Here is a 27,382-nt window from a genome sequence, read left to right on the forward strand (position 1 = left end):
GCACTGCATGTGGACCAGCTCATCACACGGGTCAGGAGGCTGTGGGTTTGAACCTTGGACCTTCCATGTAGTAGGCAGATGCTCTATCTGTTGAGCCAAATCCACTTCCCATTAATGGAGATAAGAAAAGGACTGAGATGGACTAGTGATGTTTAATGTATGTAGAAGTTTTAATTAGCTTTACTGTAAAAGTGTGGAAATGTACAGAATGGATGATATAAATAGTAATAGCTAGTTTATAAATAAGGATGTGGCTCAAAATGGTGGTCTAGGGACGTAAATGCCAATTGATAGAATGCTGGAGAATAATCTAGGAACTGAATAGCACAGTAAACCAAGAAGAGGATGAGAATTGTGGTTGATGGAACAGATGCAAGAGTGTCCTTTGTGAGCTAGAGCAAAAGTATATCACTAATGCAGGGTGTTGGGAACACATGGGAAAAATACAACTGGAATGACCTATGGACTGTGGTTAGCAGTAATAATATAAAATTCTTGCATCTATGCCAAAGATGTACTGTGTTAATAATGGGGCAGTGTGGAAAATGTGAGGCAAATATATAATATGGACATGGTAACAAGATGATATTATCTGTAAAAAATGTCCCACCACAATGTGGTGTGTTGATAGAGAGGTGTTGCTTGGGAATTAAAACTTCTGTCATAAAAAAATATATTTAAAAAATAATAAGGTGTGTTGAGGGAAAAACACACCAAATGTAAGATAAGGACTATTAGTAGTAAGATTTTGATAATATTCTTTTGTAATTTGTAACAAACATCTCATGACAATGCAAAGTGTTGGTGGAGGGTTGATGTATGGGACCCCTGTATGATGTTATGCATGTTTGCAACTTTTATAGTAAACTTTTATAGTAAAGTTCACAACTTTTACTATACACTTGTTTATGTATGTTCATATATAAATGACATAAAGATAATAATAGGGAGGGTTGGGGGAAAATACTTTGGTTAGTAGTAATATTTTGACAATGCTCTTTAATCATTAGTTAAAAAGGCTTAACAACAATGTAAGGCATTGGTGGTAGGGTGAGTTATGAGAGTCCTGTATGATGTTATACATGCTTGGTTTGTAATTCACAACTATTACTATACACTTATTGTTTATGTATGTTTGTGTGTGGGTGATATATTTCAATAAATTAATTTTAAAAAAAGCTATGCACATATTTAAACTAAATTTTAAAAAAAGTCTATGAAGAAATTAGAGATGAATTGTTCCAGCCAATAGCCTCAGGGGCCCTGAGGCAATGCCAGGGCCTCCCAGGGGCTGGAAAGGAAGAGAACCAGCCTGTGCCACCAAGGGTGGGACCAAAGCCTCTCTATAAGTGAAAAAAATAGTAATTTATGAAATATTCAGATTCATAAAGCTAACTATAAGTGACCCTGAACATTTTTCTATTATTTAAAAAATTTTAAAAAGCCAATTAAAATATTCATAATAGCTATATTCATATTAGCCCCAAACTGGAAACAACACAATTGGACATCAACAGGTGAATGAATAAACCAATTATATACATACAAAACAACACCTCACAGTAGGAAAAAAAAAAAAAAGGAATGGTCCTCACACTAAAATGGATGAATATTGAAAGCATCCCATTCAGCAAAAAGAGCCAGAGGCAAACTGACTATATATTGTTGGATTTGATTGATATAACCTCTAATGAAGGCAAATGTGAATTATGGAAAGAGAGATCAGAACAGTGGGTAGAAAGAGAATGGGGGAAGTGGATTTGGCTCAATGGATAGAGCATCCGTCTACCACATGGGAGGTCCAAGGTTCAAACCAAGGGGCTCCTGACCCATGTGGTGAAGCTGGCCGACAGACAGTGCTGAGGCACACCAGGAGTGCCCTGCCATATAGGAGTGTCCTCCATGTAGGGGAGCCCCACATGCAAGGATTGCGCCTTGTAAGTAGAGCCACACCATGTGAAAAAGAGTGCAGCCTGCCCAGGAGTGGGGCTGTACACATGGAGAGGTGATGCAGCAAGATGACGCAACAAAAAGGAGACACAGATTCCTGGTGCTGCTGACAAGAATATAAGCAGACACAGAAGAACACACGGTGAATGGACACAGAAAGCAGACAACTGGTGGAGGGTGGGGGGGGGGAAGGGGAGAGAAAAAAAATCTAAAAAAAAAAAGAGAATGGGAAGTGAAGAGACAGGAAAGAGGCACAAAGGAGTGGTATACATTTGTTAAAAAAACAGTACACTTAAATTTATTGTATGTAAATTATACCCCAATTTAAAAAATTGCATAGATGTCCAGTAAGTCACAGAATTCATATATTGTGCTTTTGATTATTCTTGGCACAGAAGGAATACTATGTATCAGAGATGGTTTCAAAGTAAGATGCTTATATAAGAATCTTTTTTTGAGGTACTAGTGGGGACTGAAACCAGAACCTTAAATGTGGGACGCTAGCACTCAACCAGAGCCATATCAGCTCCCCTGCATTGGTTTTTTTCCTTTTTTTTGCTTGTAGTTTTTGTTTTTTCTAGGAGGCATGGAGAACCAAACCCAGGATCTCCCATGTGGGAAGCAGGTGCTCAACTGCCTGTGCCACATCTGCTCCCATTTAAGAAATTAAGGTATAAAATTGATAGGTAAGTAGTAACTTCAAGTATAGATTTCCAAAGCTTGAATACAGACTAGTAATTTTAAAAACTGTTGTTACTCTAAAAACATTCACTGAAACTAGCAGATAACAAAATATTTTTTATTTTTGTAAAATTAAAAATAGTAGACAAACGTATTTAATTACAGTTCCAAAGCAGAGCAATACAAATATATAAATTATTGCAGTTTTAAAAGAAAAGTGTAACAGCCAAATGATGTCCAAATGTTTTAAAACCAACTTCCTTTTTACCTCAGCAGTTCCATTTTCTTTTTCTAAATATCTTAACACAATTCGGTAAAACCAATTTCTAACACCAGAGATATTAAGTTCAATGACCATAGCATATGGTACTTAGATTTAAAGCAGCAAGGTCAATACATACACACACACATAGTACAAGTAGGAATGGCATTTAACAGAAGTCACTATTAACACTTTTTAAACTGCCTCCTTTTGGGGGTAGTGGGATGGAAATAAACATTCTAGATAAGAAGGAAGCAATACACATTTACTAAAATTTCTTTTGCTTTATATGCAGTTGGGGGAAGTTCAACTAACACCTTTTTAATTGGGGGAGGGGAGGAGGAGGGCAAAGGACAGTATTTATTTCCATGATTTTTTTGTTTCACTTTAACCTTACAACTGTGGGATAATTTCATATACTAGTAATTTGACTCTTAAGAAAGTATGTATTACAAACTAGGTGTTTTAAAAAAAAAAACCACTCAAAAGCTAAAGACTTTCTATGATACGATTCCTATCAAGGTAACCATAGCCAGAAGTTGCTTAATATAGGTTAGATTTTGCTATAAGGGAAATTATGAAAGGATGAAGAGAAATGAAAATACGGAGATACATGACAAACCCTTTTTATTCCAAACACCTTATAGCTCTCTTCCCATCCATGATACTTTTATACTTTGTGCATGCCAAGCTGCCACTGTTAAGCCAGAGATCTACTACCTTAGTATCCTGATAAAAGTCCCCCCTCCACCCACTCCAACAAAACTTAACTCGGCAGGAATAACGTGTTGAGGGCTTTATCTCAGGTATTTCTGACACAAATTTCGTCAAATTATTTATTTCCACCAACCTGAAGTTAAAAATGTAATTAATCTCTGAAATGAAAACCAATTTTCTTAGTTTTACAGACACATCTGAACATTTTAAAAAATTAACTTGTAAAGTACTAAATTTAATAAGTACTTAAAAATATTCAAATATCTTACTGCAGCATAAAATAACATCTTTCAGTAAACTAACTGGCCTAAGTTAGAAAAAGAAACACTACAAGAACTTTACACTTTTAAGTTTTCATGTACATGTAATCTAGTTTCATGGTCACTAACTTGAACCTTCTAACAAAAAGCCTAAAAGATAACTTATTCTTCAAAAAGGCCTACTTAAATTTACAGTATATACATTTTGTATTACATCTTGCAATGATAATAACAAAAGCATATCTCTTCCAAAAAAACCCCAGACATAACAAAATCAAAAGTGGTAAACATTAACACACACAAATAGATAAAAAAAAATATTTAAGGAAAAAAAAACAAACTAGCAAAAACTGGCTAACAATCCTCAACAGTGTAAACACGAAGGTAAAGAATATAGAAACTAAGATGAAAGCACTTTTAAACCATTACCAGTGGGCAAAGTATATGGTAAAATGAAAAACCAAGAAACGTTAACACATCTGTTAAGATGCCAACAATAAAAATTTATTTTGACATGAACTTGGTATTTCAAAAATAATCCTTCAATGTATATAGAAATGGGCACTTGGTGGTGAAATGAACATGTAATCTGAAAAACTAATAATACTTTTTTGCTCCAACATTGTGCATAAGAAACTATATAATGGAACAAAACACTCTGCTGCCTGAATCACTGATTATTGGTATTAACATGTCTTAGGTCTATGCCTTTTTAAAAAGACTTAATTTAGATATTAAATACCAGGACCAAAGGATGATAATTTCAAAGTAAACGTAATAGATTTTTAGCTCTTTAATCTTTAAAGAAAACAATCTCAAGTGGTAAAAATCACTTTTGACTTTTAACTCATCTTTTCAACTCAATTCAACTTGTCTAATTCTGAAATCTAATGTGAAAATATTAATATTGGTCTTATTTCACTGCCCTTAGTCACAAAAGCACTGAATATGATGGTAATGGCTATCTTTTGACATTTTTTAAACTGAAGCTATAGATAAGATTTTTCCCCTAAACTTCATCAAAAACTACTAATACAACTGAAAAGAATAATATTTATGGAAACCAATATTTGTGGTATTTTGTGTTCTCAAGTTAAAACTCAACTCTGATCCTGATCCTTTTATTTGCATATATAACAACTGCATATTCAGGGAAGAAAACTAACATTAACATAGGAATACATAAGTTTACCAAATATTTGGATAAACTGCTGTGCAAAAACACTTCAACAAGAAAAATTTCACCAAACTACTTATCCAAATAAAGTACAAAGAATACCAGCACCACAGACATTTTTAAAGAGCACCTTTCCTTTGAAGGGCTTAGGCAAAGACCCCCAATTAAGACTTTAGTACATGCACAATCCCATCAAATTGTTCCAAACTCATTTGTAAAGCTACGTATTAGCCAGAAACTCTTTAAAGAGATAAGTCTTTAAAAGATAAGCAAACACTTTCTTTGGATTACACTTGTATTCAGGACTACACCATATGGCTCTGATTCTGGAAATATGCAACACATTCTAAACTTTTAAGACTGTCCCTAAGTCATCTAAACAGAAGCCTAAATATGTACAAACACACTGGCTGGTAACAATCTTATCGAATTATGCCAAAAAAAGAGTAAAATAAAATTTCAAAATGTGACAGTAACAATAATTATTAAAGATACTGGTATAATCATAAAATGCTTTGATCCAACTTGTAAATATCCAAAAATTGATATTGCACTCATTAAATTTAAAGCTCATCAAAATTAAGGCAATACATCCCTACTTCTAAACCTTAAATTTTGGATGATCCAAAGAATTGGGAGAAATTGAAAGAACAGAGGTCAAAAATCTCCAACCAAAAAAGCAGTTATGTCATACTTAAAAGAAAGCAAAAACAGAAACACCACACAATCAATGGGATTCCAGTTAATACTTTCAGGTACATTTAACAAGTCAGCATTACAAAAAGTTATCTGCTACCAGATTGAGGCATTTTTCTGCATAGTCAAATTCTGCCTGTGTTCAAGACTAAAATCTGACCCAAGCCAGAGTAGGCAGAAACCATATAGCTATATGCATGAAGCTGCCAAATTAATGGGCTTTTCTGTAGACTCTTTCCAGCAATGAATTTCCATCATAGATACATTCTAAGCACCAGGAGAAAACAGAATTTGGAGCCCATTTTAATTTTACACTGGTTGTAGCTTTAACTATAAAATAATACTATTAAAATACTTATCTAGCTGTTTGAGACAACATATTATTTAATAAAAATTCTTTGGAAACATCACCGGCAACTTAAAGAATATCCTTTTAAAATAAGATTCTTTTGAATTAGATGTTTTTCCTGTGTCAAGCGATCTTCTTGCTTTCTGAAGTTTTTAAAGTTCAAAAACACACCCTACAAAGCCTTCTTTGGGCACTAATTTCAATGATGTTGATAGAGAATGTCGACAGTTTAAAAATGCTTGAACCTCTATCCAAAGTGGCACACTTAATAATTTTAACTTTTACAATTTCATAACATATTCAATTTGAAGTGAGTTAGATATTACATTTGACTTGGAAGTGAGGCTTGACATGCTGTCCAAATTCTGACATATCAATACAAGTGGAAGGAAAGTAATTATGAAGTAGAAGAGGCTTTTACTTATATGGAAACAAGTTAATATACAAAAGCTGCACTAGCATTTTCTTCCTGAATTAATTCAGAATGACTTCTGTTAGGAAAAAAATAATGTATTTCATTTACTTGGATACTTGCTTTAAAAAGTTGTTAATTCCTCTTTCGTAAGTGTTGTTAGAAGTTAAAACAATTCAGCTAGGTAGATTTCTACTCCAAAATACATTTATCTTTGGAAAATCAGGGATTAGTTGTAAAAACACTGTATTAAAAGAATAAAATGCAGTGATCTGAAATATGGGTGAACATATTCACAAACGTGCAAATATCATATACAGAGCTATACAAATACACATTTAAAAAGAGAATGGGAAGGTACCTAAAATAGCATTTTTAAATATAAAATTTTCATATTAAAATATTGCTTATAATAAATAAGAGGTGAATTATCATGAATTCCACTCCTTTCTTAAAATTATCTTTAGTCCTTCAGACTAAGTTTAACTTTCTGTTCTGACAGGTGAATTATATTAAAATATGATTAATAAAATCACATTGTAACAGCATATTTAAGTAGTCATAGGTGATATTAGGGTAGGGCATTTAGTAATTATGGGAAAAAGATTCCCAGAATCAACTAAGATGATTAACCCTAGAAGACTAGAGTATAATGATCTGCTTTGTTTGGCAATGTGTTAAATATTGCCTTCAGCACTGCAAATTTAATGACCATAAAAAAATGGTCCATAACTTTCTTCATACTTCTTCAAAGTTTGCATGCCTGGCAAATCAGTAATTGGTAGGACATATGAAGTAAATTTAAGTTTAGTTCAGTTGTTTATGGGTAGGTGTGACTTGATTCCTGTTCGTCCCACTTGTAGACATGGTAACTTAGAATAGTTCTTGAGAAGTTGTTCGATGGCAACATGACGGACATGGAGCTCTGAGGCCAAAGAATCTTTTTCTTGTACTTGGTGTGTTAATTCTTCAAAAACTTCTGTAAAAATTTAAAAAGTAGTTTCATTTTAGTATTCAGAAAGATAATCCTATGACTGTTATTTCAATACTCTAACAAATGAATGCATTGGGAAAATTTCCACAAAGCCTTCTCAGTTTTGATTATCCTAGGAAGTCTGTGTATTTTACCTAGCCTGGTCAACTGTATTTTATTCCTTCTTTTTCCATCAACTGAAATTTATGAGTCATAAGCAATGACTATGGAGATGCACAGTAAAGCTGTCAACTACGATCGCATTGGAACCACCCCCCTCAGTCAGAATCTATAAATAGGTTCAATCAATTATCTAATATGACCATGGATCTGCATTACCCCTTTAGTATCTAGTCTAGAAACTTCTCTAAAAGGTTTTGGAATCAGATTACCTGGACTTTTGAACCCCTGCTCCTACTCTGAGAAGTCTCAGGCAAGTAACAAACTTTCAGTGTTTTAATTTCCTTTTATGTATAACAGGGATGAGAGTAAATACTTTACAGAGTTACTGAGAGGGCTAAATGAGATCATATTTTGAAAGTAGTTGATAAATATGTAAGTTGCTATTGCTGTAATTCTGACAGGCTGTGTGGTCAAGAAAAACCACTAGCTCTGTGGTTAAAAAGATAGGGGTGAGAATCCTTGATCTGTTACTGAATGACTGTATGACCTTATGTAAGCAATTTAAAATCTGTGAAATGCAGCTTCCTCAACTAAATGGGTAAAAACTATAAAAAAGAAAAGAAGAGAAAAAAAGGAGACAATTAGGGAGATTTTTAATGTTAATTTTTAGTGTTAACATCATATTTGATAATGTTAGGAATTATAGGTTTTTGGTAGGTGTACTGAAATAGTCATTTTAAAAAACAGTATCTTTTAGATAAAAATCCTTGAATATTTATGGACAAAGGAGTATGCTGTCCTAAGTTGTTTTAAAATAATCCATGCTGGGGGGTGGGGAGGAGTGAGGAGAGTAGGTACATGTGAAGATGAAGGAAAATTGACTATATAGCTTTGTAATCACTGAAGCTGGTGAGAGGTCAAGAAGTTCACTATATACTATTCTTGTTACTTTTGCACGTACCTGAAATTATAATTTAAAAAAAATACATATATATGGCTAATACTACCTACCTTAAAGAACTGTTAGGGAGTGTACCTGCACAGTGCCTAGAACATTAGTAGATAATCAATAAAACGTAGTAAAAAGTGGAGATTAAGGTGGTATCTCCATTTTCACTTAAAAAAATACCTATTTACCCTGCAATTCATAAAAAAGTTATTTCATGAATTTCTCATTTAGAAAGTCTTAATGAGTTCTCATCTCATTTCCAAATTTAAATGCAGATGAAGTTAATGTCTGTATCAAAATTTTCAGATACAAAAAGCATTGAGACTGATTCTTTACCCTGGATTTGCTGTTGGAGCTTTGCATTCAGTCGCTCTACCTCACCAAGAGTCATCAAATTCACTGAAACATGAAAATATATTAATTATTCTCACGACACCAAGGAAAATAAGCTGTCTACATCAGTAACACAGTATCCAATTTAAGAAAATTATTTACTTTTCTGCCAAGAAAGCATTTAGCTCATTAATTCTTACAGCATGGAAGAATAGTTTGCAAATTCTGTCCACTACCCACAGTAAGAAACATATTTTACATCAACCCCTGCCCTATACACTACCACCCTCCACCTGAAACAAAGGCTTTACCAAAAAATACTTAGTATCAGATGCAGTGTATTCTGATATCTTCTATTCTGTTTCAGGCTTTAAAAAGTTGTATAAAGATACTCATGGTTCCTTCTAATTCTAAACTTATTTGATTTTAAGTTAATTAAAATCACCTCACAGCTTGTTTTTTAAAAAAAAAAATAGATGCAGACTGAATGAGTCACTTTTTCCAAATTTAAAATAAGTGCACACATTAAATACTTTAGCCTTTAGTAAAATGCCAGATTTTTGTTTTTAAAGAGTCACCCCCAGTCAATTAGTCTTGTAGGGATTAGTGTGACAACTTATTAGCCAATAGCTGAAACTGTACTTCTAAATCTATATGAACCCTAAATTTTCCAATTTAGTTTGTTAATAACATCCAGTTTAATCATTTAAAATAGCAAAACAAATGATGGAACTGCAGAAATTCAATGCTTACGACATTCTGAGGAGGCATTCCATCAGAGATGGTGAGTTTTAAGACATCTCATTTTTCAAGGATGAACTTACCACTTTATAATACTTTAATTAGCAAATCTATGATTCTGCATCAAAATTCTCAACTCATACATACACAATATAAACAAAAACCTATGTTTACCTTTCTCTCACTTTACTTACATTCCTCTCTGCTGTAATGTGGATGCCGGGCCTGGGCATTGGCCTGTGGATTAGAGATCATCTCTTCTTTTTTCTGTGCCTGGTTGTGATTAGGAGGCCACAGCACACTATTATGGCATAAAGGGGCACCAGCATCTTCTAACACAGAAAGTCCAAAGTCTGTATTTTCCCTCTTCTCTAAAATTCTTTGTGTATAGTCTGAGATGCCACCTGTACTTCCATCTATCCACTTTGCAGAATACTTTGGTACTTGGGAGTCGAACTGTGGTAATAACTTTTTATCTGACTTATGCCTGAAATTCAACAGGTGATGCTGGGGATTTTTAGAACATTCAGAATCTGAATCCAGATCCTTATTTTGTGCATATTGTACAATCCAGTTTATCTTTTTACTCAAAATGGTTTTAACTTCTTTATATGTGCTTTTTGAAAGCTTAGATCGAGAACAGTCCTGGTTTGCAATCAAATGGCATTTTTCAAAGCAGTCTTTATGGCCCCTTAATGATCTAGTGTGTAAGAGATTGGATTTTGGAACTCCTATAGAAAAAAAAAGAAGTAAAAAACTTGAGAATCAATTTTACATATTATAAGTTGCTTTAAGAATATACAAATCTTAGTAGAATGTAGTGTTACCAACAATCTGTATATTAGAAGGAAAATGTTAAAAAATTAATATTAAAAATACATGGCCAAATAATTTCTGCTTCAATTTACCTGTATATTCAGTTTTATGAATATAATATAAACTTAATGACTCAATATTAACTATAGTCCAGATATATGTTACTATATACAACATGAAGAATACTACTTACACCAACAAATTTAACTTTATGGAATTTAGGTTTTTACATACAACACTTTCTTCACTAATTCTCCTAAGGAACCTAATTACAAAAATTTCCACTGTAAGACTCAGTAAAAGAATTGTTCAATAATTTTTTTCAACAACAACATAGTAAATCATGTTCTTCAGTTATGAATTATGATGTTTAATGGGGCAAGAGAAAACAGAACCAGAAAAACACACTGTCTTGAAAAGTCAGTGAACTATTTAGATTTTTAAAAAATCTTTTCTTCTTTATTAGAGAAGTTTTGAGTTTACAGATCATGTATAAAATACATTATAGATTTTTTTTTAAATGAAAGCTTCCAATATTTTTCCCATTTCTGTTTTATACTTACTGAAAACTTAGTCAAAATAATTTAATCTTCTGGCACAAATGCATTACACATTATTTTTTCATACAACAGTAAATTCAACCTGCCAAGATACAATAGCCAGTGTAATTCTTCATCTCACCAATGCCTCATTACACACCAAAAATAACAGAAATATTTATATTGTACTTTTATATATCCCTAAGTATTAGTAGAGCTTAAGTATGCTACCTCAATTGTTTTTCAAAATACAGAAATTCATACATTTTTATAAGTTCAAGCTGTATCATTAAAGTCAAAGAGTAGTACTTTTAATAAGGTGAATCAGGGATGTGGAGCTGAAAATTAATGCCTGTCAGCACTAACCAGCCTAAGTACACTTAGCTTTGAAAATAGAGTAGAGGGAAGCGGACTTGGCCCAATGGATAGGGCATTGCCTACCCCATGGGAGGTCCATGGTTCAAACCCAGGGCCTCCTGACCCGTGTGATGAGCTGGCCCACGCACAGTGCTGATGCATGCACAGAGTGCCATGCCATAGAGGGGTGTCCCCGCGTAGGGGAGCCCCACGGGCAAGGAGTGTGCCCCGTAAGGAGAGCTGTCCAGGGTGAAAGAAAAGGGCAGCCTGCCCAGGAATGGCACCGCACACATGGAGAGCTGATGCAGCAAGATGACACAACAAAATGAGACACAGATTCCCGGTGCTGCTGATAAGGATAGAAGCAGTCACGGAAGAACACACAGTGAATGGACACAAAGAGCAGACAACTGGGGAAGAGGGGGGAGAAATAAATAAAAAATAAATCTTAAAAAAAAAAACAGTAGAGAGATACTCAAGTGCTAGGTTCAAAAAAAGATGTTTTAACTGATTCATCATAAAAAAAAAATTATATTCTATTGCCAAAACCAACTCTCCATAAGTTGCCTCAGAAGTTACCATAAGCTACATAGGTATACCTCCTAAATTCTCTTATAAGCATATATGAACAACTGCTTCATTAAAGTTAACTCAAATATCTGAGCCATGTTTTTTTCCACTGAACACAGTGTTTAAAACGTAAACAAAATTTCATATACATTTTATTTACCACTTTGCTATATATACATATAATATATGTATATTTTTTCCCAGTTGTCTGACTAGGTCCTATTTCTAGCACCATTAGAATTCTTAAGTGCAAATATTTGAAAAATTTTATTAAAGAATTTTAAAAACCGTAGACCTGTACAATATGAACAGTGAACCCTAATGTAAATAACTGACTATGGTTAATAGTTAGTAGTATAATTATGATGTCTCATCAATTTTAACAAAGGTACCACATTAATGCAAAGTGTTAATAATAGGGAAAACTATGTGTGATGGTAATATAAGAGAATTCTGTACTCTGCATAATTTTTCTGTAAACCTCTATTTCCCCTAATTAAAAAAAAAAAGGTAGTTAGGACAAGTTACAGAGCAATTAAGAAATAATGTTTTTCTGCTGTTTGATTCTAATATTTATTGCTCTAAAATAGCAGGCAGGCACACAAAATTTGAAAGTTGTTTACTTTATTAACTTCGGAAAATTTATTAATTGGGCTTCTTTACTCTGCAAACTCTCTTAGGTCTTGTTGCCAAAAGATGGTTAGCCAATCCCACTAAACAAATGGTTTATTTCATTCTCAGTCCACTGCCACAGCTCTAATACATGTATTATCTATTCAGTTGAATCTACATTCAGTCTACATGAAAGGAAATAAAAAGATTTCTAAACTAGGGCACATAAGTAATCAATTTTTACTGGTTTGTTTTTTGTATTTAGAAACTTTTGAGTCATGTAATATAACTTTTCTCTCTCCAGAAATAATTTTTTTAACCTTTACTAAATTCCAGAATAAATGCTACAAACTAAGTATAATATATCAATAACCTATTAAAAAGAACTTCATATCACAGAACTATAATATTCAATTCACAGTGAAAATATGTAAGTGCAAAATAAATCATAAATTCTTTTAGACATTCAGGGAAAAAACTTCATATGGAAGACTGGGAAAAAAGTGTCATGGGCAAGAAGAGTTCTTCTTCATTTAGGATAGCCTTCTACTGGACATTTCCACTTAAGACATCCTACAGATCCTCATCTCACCCTTCCTAAACTAGACAACTCCTCCATTCTCACCACCCAAACCACAAACCTGATTCTTAGAATTTCTAAGGTGGGTGGCACCACCAACTGCTCAAGGAAAGAACCTGGGTGCCCTCCTTGCTCCCTGCTTCCAATCTCAGATACTCTGTTGACCACTTAATAGATTTCCATTAAAGCTAACACCTCTCAAGTCCTTCTGCATCACTTCATTACCGTTCCTGTGACACCATTGGGGTCATCATCATCTGTCTAGTTCACACTTCCTCTAAGAAGCCTTCTCTAAACCATCTGTTAGGCAGTCCTACTGTATCAACCAGACTGCCTTTTTAAGGGTCCTTCTCTTCTACTAGGAGGTCAGTTTTTTGAGAAGAGGGACCATTTATCTGTCTTATTTACAAGCATCCTCAGTGCCACAGTGCCTGGCACACAGGTGCTCAATAAAAAGCAATTTAATGAATAAAGGGAAAGAAAAACTAGATTAAAACAAAACAATCCTGTTACCTATTATCACTCAAGGTCTACTGCAGTGCAGTTGTGCCCATCCTAGCTAGGGAACCAGGCTGTGTGGTTCTGCCAGGTTGTCAGCTGATAATTAAAGGAATCTTTCACAGTGATACCACTCCTGTATTTAGTTTAATGGGCCACTAATTTGAACAACTAAGTGACAGAGATACAGAGATGGCATCCTTCAATCTGCCAAGCAAAATCTGAACTTCTACTCAATGTTATGTTTTCAATAAAAATCTACATATACTGAATATATACGCAAGCTGATTTATGTAAATTGTATTTCAGTCATCCAGATATATATCCTCTTAACTTCTTTAGCTAAGTCAGTTATACCAACTGAAATTTTAAAACTTGACTGAGTTTTAAAGTTCAATTTATAAAATATTTACTTCCTAAATACTTAAAAAAAATCCCATGCAGTAGCAGAGAAAATAAATTCAATACTACATTGACTACTTCTTGATTTACTTTTTTAATCTAGAAAAGAATATTAGTAGCCCACTTATTTTGTATCAGCAATATACACATCTGTTATCTTATAAACTCTTGAAGTGATGTGGCTTTTTTTAACCTCATCGGTTTAAATTAATATATGAGAAACAACTATTGCCATTACCAGAGATCCCAGTGAGTTTCCAAACTGATTTTTCAATTTTAATTGCATTTACAAATGTAAACAGCTCTGAGCACTAATTTGTTTCCTTAGCAGCTTTGGTAGGGAATGAATTTAAATGAATTAAAATAAATGAGCTAATACTTTTGAGGAAGTAAATTACAAGGAATTTCAAAATCAGTTCAACAAAGATAGCAGTACAATTTCCTTGCTAATAAAAAATTTGAAGGCCAATGTAACTGACATCCTATTATGAAAACTTCTTTAAAAAGTTAAGCTGTTCCTATTTAATAGTTTTTTCTTTTCCCACTCTTATGAGATTTTTTTATACTATTCTAACATACTTTGAAAACCCTCCCATCTGACACACTATCCCTACTTCTATCCTTTATTTACCTCTTTAAAATTAATGTTTTGAGGAAACTTGTTTAAACCTACTGAAGAGCAAAGATCACACAAATATAGTTTGTTTTTAAAAAAGAATTTTTTCCCCCTCTCCTGCCCCACCCTGCTGTTTTTGCTGTGTCCATTCACTGTGTGATCTTCTGTATCTATTTCTCTTTTTGTCTTCTCTTTTTCATTTTTCTCCTTTAGGATTCAGAAGAGGGATTCAATCCTGGGGACCTCTGATGTGGAGAGAGGTTCCCTGTCAATTGTACCACCGCAGTTTCTGGTCTCTGCTGCACTTCACTGTGACTCTCCCGTTCATCTCTCTTTTGCTGTGTTATCATCTTGCTGCGTGGCTCATTTGTGCAGGCACTGGCTCACCATGTGGGCAGTCAGCTCACTGCATGGGCACTGGCTCACTGTGCAGGCATGCTTTCTCTTCTTTTTCACCTGGAGGTTCCAGAGATTGAAGCTTGGTCCTCCCACATGGTAGACAGAGGCCTTATCGCTTGAGCCACATCCGCTTCCCCAAATACAGTTTTTTCCTACCTACCGCTGTCACCCTCTTAAGTTAAGGATATTCCCAATTTTCCTATATTTTGCACACTAATCTGCCTATAAATAACATGATTTTTTCCTCAAAGATGAAACTCCAAATGGTACTTAAATCTCTCAGCTGACTATATTGATGCTGTATAATTTTATACTCCACATCCTTGAATCCTATCAATCTGACCCCCCTGTGTTTAAGCCTCTGTATAGACTTTATTCTGAATTCAATTATGACGTTTCATTCCCAAATCAGAAAGGCCTTTATATATTTTGCTGTTCTATAGGTTAAAGTACATAGAATATAACCGACGAGGAGTTGGATGTAAACCTCTAATATGCATCAGTAGGAGACTGAAAAGTACTAAGAAAGCAAGAACTGCAACTTTTACCTGAAGTACCAGTCTCCAAATGGTGGGTTCATGTGCTTTTTTTCTTAATATTTAGATAAAAGAAAATTTAGCTATGATTTAAGATCCAGGTTGTTAACATGCTGTGGAAAGATTTTAAGCATACTGCCTGCAAACACAAGCAGTATCTGTTTCATGCATTATTGCGTCAATGCACTTTTCCAGAGGCTTAACATTTTGCCCAGCTTAAAGAATTTTCAGAGAGCTATGAATTTGGAAGCTGTTTTTATGATGCTCTTCTTTCCTTGGTTGCTAGTAAGGGAGAGCAAACACTTGCAGGTTTATGGGCTACCCATTTTAAGAAGGAATCTTGTGTTCCTTTATGAAGCGTTAATAGGAAAATATGAGGGAAGTTAAACCCTGTTGCAATAAGAAAGAGAGAAAGGATTGTGATATTAACTTCCTTGACTTTTTAAAGATTTCCACTACTGATTAAAGAAAGAAAGGAAAAGTCCTACAGTTAGAGGAGACTGGTTGTTTAGCCTATAAGTGTCTTAAAAGAAAAAAAATTAGATTCATATACAATTTTCAATTTTTTGGTTTCTCTTAAAAGACAATCAGAATATCTGGCAGCATCTGCATAGAATTGAGGGGTAGTTAAGTGAAAATAGGGCAAGAGCTCTTCAGTTTAAAACAGTTCTTACCATTCTCTCAATGAATGCACACGTACCTGTGACCTACCAGGCTCCACAACTAAAGTATAGTGACACGTGCACGGCAGGAAGACAGAACCTTGACCTAGGTCTGGATTGTTGCAATGTAAATACCACTTGTCCAAATGAGCCACTGACACTCAACTAGACTCCTCTGTGTCTGCAGCAGCATCCAAGCCATGATTCAACAGTCTCGACCATTATATCTAATGTCAGCCACAGCCATTTAAGTGGAAGGATGCTCATACTGTCTATCCTGCCATGAGACTTAAGGTGGGAGATTAAGGGTAAGAAAGGCAAGGACAGATAGTAGGAGCCACTATTTTCATCCTGAACCCACAAGAATAGGCTTCTGCCTCTTTGAAATTTTTATCTGTTGTCCCTTACCAGTCCCTTAACCTTAAGTAGAAGTACAATACTGTAGTAAACTGAGCCCCATCCTCCCCGCCCCCCGCTCCTTTAGTTAAAGAGCCACTTAACTAGTCTGCCCTGTACAGGTTATCTACGATACTGTCTAAAATAGGTAACTTTTTATCTGTATTGGTGACAGACAGAATTACTGGCAACCACAATGAGCCAATACAGATGGTTTCAACAACTTGCTTTTCTGTATTTTGAGAATGACTGTCCTAAAGAAAGCTATATCAACAGGTGGCCTTTTGACAGATTTCAGCTTAGAGATGTTTATGCCTCCAATGTTTTTGTGTGTGATGAGAAGGATTAAGCAGTTAAGAAAAACAGCTTACTTCAATATATTATAAGAGCAAATTTCAGTGAGCTCAGAGTTCACAGAGATAATGCTAGACAATAAAACTCAGCCTCAACCAAGAACAATAAAGTAGAATCGAGTTTTTGTTCTGGTAGAATGTATAAACTGCAAATGGCTTGACATAAAGAAAAACTCTCCGTGAATTCTTACCTTTTCATTTTAACAGTTGGAAAACTGGGGAAACACACCTACATAACAACTGTTTATTGCTAAAAGGGTATGAAAAATAACAATCTGCACTCAATTCTATTTCCCAATTTAGCTCCCCCCCCCCAGCACTGTCTTAACAGAACTTTCTGTGATGATGCACATATTTCACATCTCTGCTACACAATAGAGTAGCCACTAGCCACATAGAGGAGCTGAGTGTTTGAAGTGTTACCAAGTGTGACTGAAGAACTAGCTTTAGTTTTATTTAATTAACTTAAATTTAAATAATCACATCGTGGCCAGGCTACAGGGCAGCTTGTCCATACATAACTGATTAAACAAAATGGTACCTGGAAAGAGAACATGAATGGAAGCTACTACCATGATTTTTGAAACCTTACTCATGGGTCTAGAATGGGATACTAAGCTCATATCACAGAAAATAAAAAGCAGCTCATGAGAGATTTTCTTGAATGTCAGTCCTCCTATCAGGAAGGTCCACCCATGGTAAATGCAAACTGTAGGGGCCTCCCTGTTTTTTCTGGGCCAGTGTCTTGTCCTGGGCTTCTGCTTGCTAGAGGCCTTAGGAGTTCCCAATTATACGCACCTAAAGACAGTGAGTTTGAATGCCCCTTCCACTTTACAGGACTTCTTTGTCTCCTGCCAGTTCCACTGAAGGACTTAAAACAGTCAAACCTTTGCCCCAGGCTGTCCCTCTCAAGCGTTTCTTATACTTCTTTCACTGTCTCAAGCTGCTCTGATCTGGAAGGCAAATTCTGAAGGGGGACACACCAAAGAGGAGTTTCCCAAGTCAGTCTTTTCCAGCTTGAAGGCCAGGGACTGAGAGAGGGAGTACTGGTCAGCTCCAAACTGCCCTGGAGAGTGGATTCAGGAGGGCCAGGAAAGGCAACAGGAACTTCTTCTATGGCTCCCCAAAGCTGTGCTTTCTTGAACTGTCCAGATAATGCAGTCCTTGAACTGTCTCCCTCAGCTCTGAGGAAGCATACCATCTTTAACTCTTCTGCACCCCCTTTGTCCACGGTGAGACTGAACAACGTCTTCAGAGTTGAGGCCCCAGCAATTCAAAACAGCTAACAGAAAAAGCTGTGATTAGTGATTGGTCCATTCCCTCCGTGGATTGTGAAGAAGTGGAGAGTCCTCCTCTGATGCCAGTAAACTATGCCAGAGGCTGTACCCCACCGCTGCCTGCCAGGAGAGTGGGGACTGGGCAATGATAACCGCCACATGCTGAGAGCAATTTACTGGTATTTACCATAATTTACCAGCCTCTTCCTCCCATTCTTTCCTGGATGCTATACAGTGTTCTACTGGATCCTAGAGTTTTGAAATAGTTGATTCAGACAGTTCCTATTTAACTGCTATTCTGGTATAGAGACTGATTCCTGGAGCTTCCTATTCTACCATCTTCTCAGAATCCTTCCCATTGGTATTCTTAATTATAGTTCATAAAGACAAATACTGAATTACCTCCCGATATCCTATATAAATTACCTATTCATATATCTCTTCCCTCCTTTCATGCAGCCAATGATGGAAAGGATTTAGGCTTGTTTTGTTCCCTGCCTTACCTTTGCTTCTTAAAACAGTTTCTGGCACACTGCAGTTGCTCAATTAATACGTAATGAATGTGAATCCTTAAAAATTGCTACGAACACAACCATATAGCTTAATTTTGAGATTTAGATTTTGAAAGGTATATACAAATCATTATTTTGCTTTACTGTTAGATAAGTTGAGGTAGCAACAGCAAGCTGCTACCACAGACATACTAGTTTATTGATGGAGTGAAGTTTAATTCTTATGGTTGTCTAAAATCCAGAAAGTAGAAAACTCACTTTATAAACTACCGGTTTCCTCTCTCTTCCTATAAAGTTGCTCATGCTCAGCTATTGGGGCTGGTGAGAAAAATGGAGATTGTGCACAGTTCCAGAACTGTTGCTGACATTTCCACTTGTGTTTACACTGCTTGCTTCTGCTCATAGTCCTACTCCCTCTTAAGGGAAAGACTAATCAGGTCAAGTATGCTAGCTTACATTACCTGGATGGTTGAAAGGCAGAGAGCACTGTTAGAAACATCACTTCACTACCAGCTGATAAGTGCATGGTTCAGTAACAAATGCCGGCACACTAACTGGTCCCTTCCGGGAAGCAACTAGCAACAAGGCTGTCTTGTGAGTAGTCCTTATCTTCCTAGCTCCTCCCACCCCTCTGATTATCATCAATCCAATCTAAGAGTTCATAAAAACTATTGTCTTGGCAGATTGTTGTTTATTTGAATTACAATTTATATGGAGATCACATCACTCTACTCTCTAGGGTCCTAAGAAATGTTTATTTTTGAATATTCTATGGAATATGTTTTAACCAATATCATGGATAGAAATTAAGTTTCTTGTGGGACTCAAATTTGTTCCTTGCTTGAATATTCATATTTGTGTAATTCATCTCCAGCCTTTCTAATAGTTACTTAGTATTTCCTACATTCTTAAGAACCCACATAAAACAAAATTGAGCACCTATTTCATATAGTTATCACAAATGAAATGAAGTACACGTACAGTGCACAATACCTGGCAAACAATACCTGTTTAGGCAACAGTCACTTAAAGACTGGAAGTATAAATCCCTTAAGTATTTACTGCACAACAGTTGGACTAGCTTCCCCAAATAGGTGATATTTCATATCCTTCAGAGTAGAGACATCAATCTATCTTTGTCTTAGTTCTTCACAGGCCAATATAGATGTATTTAACAGAAAATTTACCTTTGATAGCTGGGCAGCTGATTTCTCTTTATCAGCTCTCTGTTAACAGTTATTATACATTATTTCAATCATGAAAACAATCCTTTAGTGAGACTAGATCACTGATCTATTAAATCTATTAATGTATTAAAGACTTTTAACCTAGATTTGTTTCCATGGATCTCAAAAACACTTCACTTTGACAAATATTGGAGTGAATGAACAGTGAATTTGAAGAATTTCACCCTTATGTATTCTAATAAATCCTTTTTATTTTGAATTGTGATATTCTTATTAATAAGATTTTTGGGGTTATATATTTCATTTGTTTTTAGTTTTAAATTAATCATATATATACTTTAATTACTGATATAAAAAGCACCTCAGGATCATCAAATGCCTTGGGATCACTCTGAACACACATCACTAGGTTGTGGAGACCAGAAATACTAGTTAATAGAGCTGCAGTATGTAACTGAAATCTAGAAAGTGCTATTCTAAGGATAGTCATGTCAAAATGTCTTGCTCTGTGTTAAGGGCAAAATTCTATGCCTGTTTTTTTATCCTCCTGACTGAATAAAATAATCAAATATCCCTGTAGAATTAATGGTTATATTGTACTTTTTTTTTGATTGACACCAAGATCTGCTTTAGTAAAATTCACAAAACTTTTAGCAGACTCCAGAAAGAACTCATAAAATTCTGTGATTAGCAGGAATTTTACTGTGGACAAGCTTAAGGGCAAAAAAATTAAGGTTCTCTAAAGTCTCCTTTAGATTAATTCATCAAATATTTATTTTTTTGTCAATCCTTGTGCTAATACTCTTTATGTATTAGTAAGTAAAACAGACTACCTATGTCCTTATGGAATTACAAAAAGGAGGAAGAGTACATTAAACAAACACACAAGCAAATTACTATCATAACAAACTAACTTTTAAAGTACCATGCAGGAAAGCTCAAGCATGCTGCTATGGGGTAAAGAATATTGGGGCAGGGGCGTTGGGAGCTGCTTTGAATGCTTTGAGGAAGTAACCTGTTAAGAATCAGGGAAGGCAGGTTCTTTCTTTAGAGCTACTTTGCATATATTTTAGCTAGGCATTTAAGTCTCTACCTTCTCCAGTATTTTTTATTGCAGTGATGGGGGAAAAATCTTTGCTTACTTATTTTATTATTCATAAACTTCACAAAAAGACATGAGGAGGTTAGGAAATTATTTTAGCTTTAGACCTGAGTCTGAACAACTCTTAAGCTATAAAAGTGAAGATGTCTAAAAATTAGATGCATATATAGATGGACAGCTTGGGGGAAGGGGAGAGAGAGAAGGGGAGAGTCTAAGAGAAGATCTGCTATTTGTCAGCATAAAAAGGGTCGTGAGAGTGCCATGAAGATTTATGACACTACCCAGAGACAGTAAGGGTCTAGGACAGAGAATGCCAACATTTTACAAAATCAGGAAAACAGGAGATTACAAAGGAGACTATCAGGACTAGGAAAACTAACCAAGTGAAGGCCACCATCACAGAAGTGTTCTACAATTTAAACAGTATAAAATTTAAAAGGTCAAACAGAGAAACATCCATTTGATTACACAGTGGTCACAGAGATAACAGCTAGGACTCTGGCACCAGAGAGACCTGGATTCAAATCCTTTTGCTGGGGCAACTTTATGTGACTTTAGATCCTTCATTCCATCACATATAAATGGGGATAATAGCACTGTTTACCTTGTAGTCCTCATAGGAGAACTCTACAAATGCTGGATAATGCTTAAAAGTAAATTGGAAAAGTAATCCCTACTCATTTCGACAGGTAGTTTAGCTATAATACCATTTTTTTTCCTATCTGGTAGTGTCATCGTCTTTCCAGTGTGTTGCTTCGCTGTGCAGGGTCTGTGCCTCTTCACACAGTGCAAGTCTGGGGCGCCTTTTTTCTTTTTTTACCAGGCAATCCTAGGGATCGAACCCGGGTCTTCCACATGGTAAAAGGGAGCTCAATTGTTTGAGCCACAGCCGCTTCCCATTAGCTACATACTGTATCACTAAATGGGAGAAAATAAATACTAATCGTTTTCTATTTAAAACCTAGAAGGGCATATACCTCTAACCAAACTGAAAGAATAAAAATAACACATGTAAGTAACTTGCCCAAGGTGACAAGTCAGTACATGAGGAATTGAAACTGGGTAGTCTGGCTCCAGAGTATACAAGCCCCTCCAAATAACATTAGGCTTTATTTTCAAAAGTGCTACCTTTAGTTAATAGCAATACACAATGTTTGTCATTATATGAAAGAAAAGAGAGACTAATGAGCAGCTGAGTTGGCCATATACAACTTCCCCTATGACAAGTGGTGGACCCTACTTAAGTGGAAAGATGGTGTGTCAGAGGCAGGACATGGAGAAGAGTTGTGACAGACCCTGATTAGTAAATAACCAGTCCTTACCCCCGAACTAAATCATGATTTAAGATTGAGATTTAAACTGGTCCTGACTAGTAACCATGAATAGGGTTAGAGTTCAAGACAGAGAATGTCAAGGAAGCATGAGGTTAAAAGTAGGCCTTGGGTTTAACAATGCCTTAACCAAGAAAAACACTTCTAGATTTTTCTCACTGGAAAGATTATAGAGGACATGAATTTATGTCTGTTTCTAGAAAGGTTCTTAGAAACAGTAACAAATTAGGGGACAAAGAGGTCCAAGACTGACCACAGAGAGAGCAGTAGAATATGCTTACTCATCAACTAGCAAGGTCAACTTACACTGAAATCTTTGCTTGTCAAAATAAGAATTGCCCAGTCTTATGAAAAAGTTTATTCTGGCTATAGAAAAGAAACCAATTATGAGGGGAAGGTAAAAATAACAATTATTTGCACAGTATTTTGGCACAACATGAAAACAGTACAAAGTAATAGCATCATGCAAATCAGCAGCTCTAATTTTTTTCCCTCTAGTCTCATTTTTGACAGTATATTACAGCTGAGTCACATTACTAGCTCTGATGACCCTGGGCTTCCTTCTTCCCAGCCTCAACAGTTTAGGGTATGGTAGTGATTTGGTCATCAAATAACTTTAAGATTTTAGCATAAGGAGCTGAGATGTATATTAGAGCATTTGATCAGTAATATACGTGAAAAAAAGTTTACAGTGTCTTAGGGCCAAAGATAGGCTGTAAGTGTTCAGAAGTTTATGTATCTGTTTCCTAATTTCACAAGTAGACAGAGTGAATTAAAGGGGGCCGGGAAATCAACCTTGCGAATATTTTAAAATATTTGATTCCTCAAGACACATCTCATAGGCCCATAAAGTGTATCATCTATGCTTTGAATATACCCAAACTTCTAACTAAAACTTATATAAAATTTTATAATTTCCTTTTAATTACTGTAAAGTCAGAAAAAGGCAACAGAGAGCCATACCCAGAATACTAAATCTCTCCAAGACTAGAAAGTCTTTTGTTTTCCCTCTTTCTTCCTTTGTCTTCATTTTACAAAAACATTGTAAACAAGAGGCCTCCTAAACAAGAGGCCTGTTGATTAGGAGACCAGTTTTGATTTGATATAAACAACCCCCAAAGTATAGAGCATTATTTTTGAATATTACAAACACATAGACTCAAAACAACTCTAATTATTGGTTTCATTAAACTTTTTTTCAGAAAATGGAAGAATGAATGCTTTAAAGCAAATTTAATAATTCCTAAGCTAAAAAAAACCCACAAGCAACAGCAATATTACCATTCTACAAGGAAAAATTATTCCAAACTAATTAAGTTAAATGTCATTTTTTAAAGTCACTCTTTCTTTCTAACACTTCCTGATTGGCTGGCAGTTTGCTCAGCACTTGGTGGGGGAAAGAAAACTTCAAAGAACATTTAAGAAAAGTAATTATGAAACTTTAGTTTTTTTTTTGAAAAATTCTATCACAGCACGAACTCCACTAATGATGATTTAGCAGGAAGCACGGTTTAAGAAAGTTGGTTGACAGAAGAGAACAAAGATAGTCAATTAGAATTTAGGAGGTCAGGTTTCTAATATCATACTGGTAAAAGTAACTATTGACAGTAGATCCATGGAATTAAGATCACATATACTAGACCAGTCTGTAGGCCTCAAAGCCTAGCACTGTCAATTATTAGCTGTGTAACTTCAAAATGCATTTCCTAGGTCTTAAAATTTCAGTTCTCTCACATTTAAAATGAGGCTAATATAATGAGGATAATAAGAGTAGTCACTCCAGAGTTATTTTAATTTTAATTTAATATTTAAATAAGATAATCCACTTAAGGGGTTTAGTACAGTGCCTGGCAAAGAGGTGCTCACAGTTAAATATATGGCACATAACAAGAGCTTGCTATCTAGTTCGTTACAGTAGGCTTGAACAGTCCAATTATCTGGACTTTGGTTTCCTGATAATTTGGGCTGAATAATTTCTAATGTATTTGCCCAAATAAAATTAAAGTTCTATAATGTACCAGAATATATATATTTAAATTGTTCACTCAATCGGGATCAAGGACAGAATATTTAAATGCTAGTGAGTAATCATATTTTTAAATCATCTCTCTGAAATTAGTTATAATTGCTACATTAAGCCAAAGTTATATGTATCCTATATAATCCTCAGGAAATCCACAACCTTCCATTAGTTATCAAGTTCAGGAACAGCAATTCTTTGATAGACACAATGCAAAACTGTCATAGGCAAAATGATCTTAAGTGGAAGAATACCATATAACTAACCCTACAAATGTCACTATGTTTTTAATAGTCTACTTACAGTTACAATTTTGACTTTTCCAATGGCGTAACTAAAAATTAATTTAGTGACCCCCAAAATTTCTAAATAATAAGTCCTAACATAAATCTAAGGTAGATAATTCTAATGAACTTGTTTTTATTACTCTAAGAACACTACCTATATCTCACTTAATAGAAAAAGTGAAAATAAAATTTCAAATATATAATTCAAGGAAAAGAATGAAACAGTTTTGAAACTGTTCAAAATCTCAAGGCCTATCAAAAAATATCTCTACAGATATGTTACAGCTCAAAATTCAAATGACAAGCAAATTCTTTTATTTCAATACTATTAAGATTTTTGGGGGGGGGGGGTGTGACTCAAATACTTCATCCAGAGGCCTTTTTTATTTATTTGGAGAAAAGTTCTCCAAATAAATAAAATGAATACGTTCATCCAGAGGCCTTTTTATTTATTTGGAGAACTTTTTTTATATACTCTGAGACAACAATACATGTTAAAAACTTTTTTAATTTTTTAAATTCTTAAAGGTGCATGTGATCAATGAAAAAAGGTTATCTAAACTTGTAAAAATATTTTTCAGGTAAGATGGCAATGAAAAAAGTTCAGGTTCCCCTCAGTCAGGTACATCTTACATTTCAAGTTAGACATGAATACATAGCCAGTTTATTAAATACATAAATACACTAGCAGTGTAGACCAGTAGGAATAAAACTACATTTGCACACCAATATTAAGTATTTGGTTATTATGTTAGTTCCTAATATGACAAAAGCTATACACACACACACACAACCTAATAAATTTTCAAACCAGAAAAAAGGTTTATTAATTAATGCTCATACATCATTTTTAGAATGGCAAAAATGGAATTAACAAGAGATTTAAAAAAATCTCTTAAATGCATAGCTGTGCTAACTTCTGCTACATTTCCAGAACCCCTATCTTTATTCAACAGATCTCCACACTCTGCATAATATTCAATCATTCAAGGCATTCTAGTTTTAGCTTAAAGTAGCTGTGTAAAGTTCACGGTATAAAATCAAACTACAATGTTTCCTTACCCTCAATATTTAGCTCAAAACAGATGTGGCAGAAGGAGAGTGTTTCCTTGTCTGTTCCCAGTTTACAAACACTGCAAATGTTGTCATCATTCAAATCAATGTTTACAAACTGCTCCTCTTCGTTCATAGTGCCCTTATTAAGAAAAAGAAAAAAAAAATTGCGCATTTCAAGACCTTGCTATTACAGTATTAGGAACTTCGAGGAAACCAGGAGGACGATGTTGAGTTTCTCTACAGCAACAGCCCCATCCAATAAGCATCGCCATACCGGTACTTCAGTATCGTACACTTTCATTACCGAAAGACAAAGCTACTAAAAACTTAAAGCGTGGCCTAATGGGGTGGGGGGGTATATGGGGACCGCATATTTTTTTAATGTAATATTTACAAAAATGAATAAAGACAAAAAATAAAGCGTGGCCATAAGGTTGCTTTCCCTTATATATATATATATATATATATATATATATATATATATATTTTTATATATATATTTTTTTCCCGTTTTACTCAGTTAAGGATATCTAAAGGAAAACATTTCGCGGGTATTTCTAGTTTTTTTCCGCCCCCTTCCCCGCTTCTGGCCCGGAATACTCAGGAGCAGAGAGACCTTGGCAAGTCATTCTCGGCTCCCGGCTTCAATCAACCCACTTAACGCAGTTAATGCAGTAAATACAAGCAAACAGCCCTGCTCGGGGCACTGCCTTCCTAACTTCACAGCGTGACACCTCTGACGCGTTTCGCTAACTCGGCGTCGCGAGGCTTCCTATCCCAGACCCGCGGCAGGAACACGCACGTGGACCCGCGAACACGGTGGGACGGCGGCCGGGCCGAGGCCACCGAGCCCGCACCAGACGCCGAGCAGCGGCTCCGCGGCCCAGCGAGGCACCGCCGGGACGGGGTGGCCAAGCCGGGCGCGCGGGTCGGGGGGAAACCCGTCCTCTCGCCAAGGGATTCCTCCCACGCAGGGACAGAGGGTCCCCGGTCCAAGGCTAACGGTCCGCCCCGCCTCAGTGCCTTGGGGAGCGGGGTCCCAGCTCAGCCTCCGGCGTTGGGGGCGCGCACCCGCCTCTAAGGGGGCAGGTCGGTCTCTCCGTCTGACCGTCCGTCGGGGCGTCCCAAGCAGGGCAGTACGAAGGGCCATGGGGCTTGGAAAGCGACGGCCGCGGGACCAAAGGGTCCAGGGACGGAGGGGAAGGCAGGCGGGGGAAAGGGAACAGGGTCTTTACCGTCCGGCTCCGCGCACTGCCCAAACCTTCCCAAGCGGCTCTGGCTCCTCCACTATTGTTTCCGGCCGCTGCGGGGACAGCCGCGGCGCGCCGGGCCCCGCCCCCTCCCGCCCGCACCATCCTGCAAAGGTGCCCGGGGGGGAGGGAGGCCCAGAGCACAGCCGCGCGCTCGCGAGCCGGAAGAGGGGCCCGCCTCGCCCTCTCCGGGAAGGACAGAGAAGCTTGTAATTGTGTGTTTTCGTGATTTAGCGTTTCTCGCCGGAGACTTTTATGGTCCTCTGGAACGTAGCTTCTCTGCCTTCCCCCCTCCCCCAGGCGTATAGATAGACGGGCCAGTTACCACCTCCCTGTCGGCGTAGTGGAAACTGCGGCCCGGGGGCGGGGGTGGGAGAAGGGCGGGGACAGGAAAGTGACGG

At 36.1% G+C, this 27,382-nt stretch overlaps 1 protein-coding gene across 1 annotated transcript; it reads right to left on the reverse strand.

Annotated features, from left to right (window-relative positions):
• Positions 1-2,735: 2,735 nt before the first annotated feature.
• On the reverse strand, positions 2,736-27,189 carry C4H21orf91 (chromosome 4 C21orf91 homolog). The gene is made up of 5 exons (XM_004462637.4): positions 26,967-27,189; positions 25,738-25,870; positions 9,818-10,354; positions 8,886-8,948; positions 2,736-7,483 (listed from the first exon to the last, which is right to left on the reverse strand). Exons 1-5 carry the CDS (start codon positions 27,084-27,086, stop codon positions 7,317-7,319), a joined length of 1,020 nt encoding a protein of 339 aa, XP_004462694.2. The 5' UTR covers positions 27,087-27,189; the 3' UTR covers positions 2,736-7,316.
• Positions 27,190-27,382: the final 193 nt, after the last annotated feature.

This window comes from Dasypus novemcinctus, chromosome 4, assembly GCF_030445035.2.
Source record: "Dasypus novemcinctus isolate mDasNov1 chromosome 4, mDasNov1.1.hap2, whole genome shotgun sequence".
In the NCBI taxonomy this organism is placed as follows: Eukaryota; Metazoa; Chordata; class Mammalia; order Cingulata; family Dasypodidae; genus Dasypus; species Dasypus novemcinctus.

Excerpts from the sequence above, each read along its gene's own strand:
- C4H21orf91 (XM_004462637.4), bottom strand. The coding sequence starts at position 27,086 with ATGGTGCGGGCGGGAGGGGGCGGGGCCCGGCGCGCCGCGGCTGTCCCC. Across the intron at positions 8,949-9,817 it reads ACATTACAGCAGAGAGGAAT|TGAATTTGATGACTCTTGGT; the intron begins GTAAGTAAAGTG and ends TTCATGTTTCAG. Across the intron at positions 7,484-8,885 it reads GCTCCAACAGCAAATCCAGG|AAGTTTTTGAAGAATTAACA; the intron begins GTAAAGAATCAG and ends AAATTTTTACAG.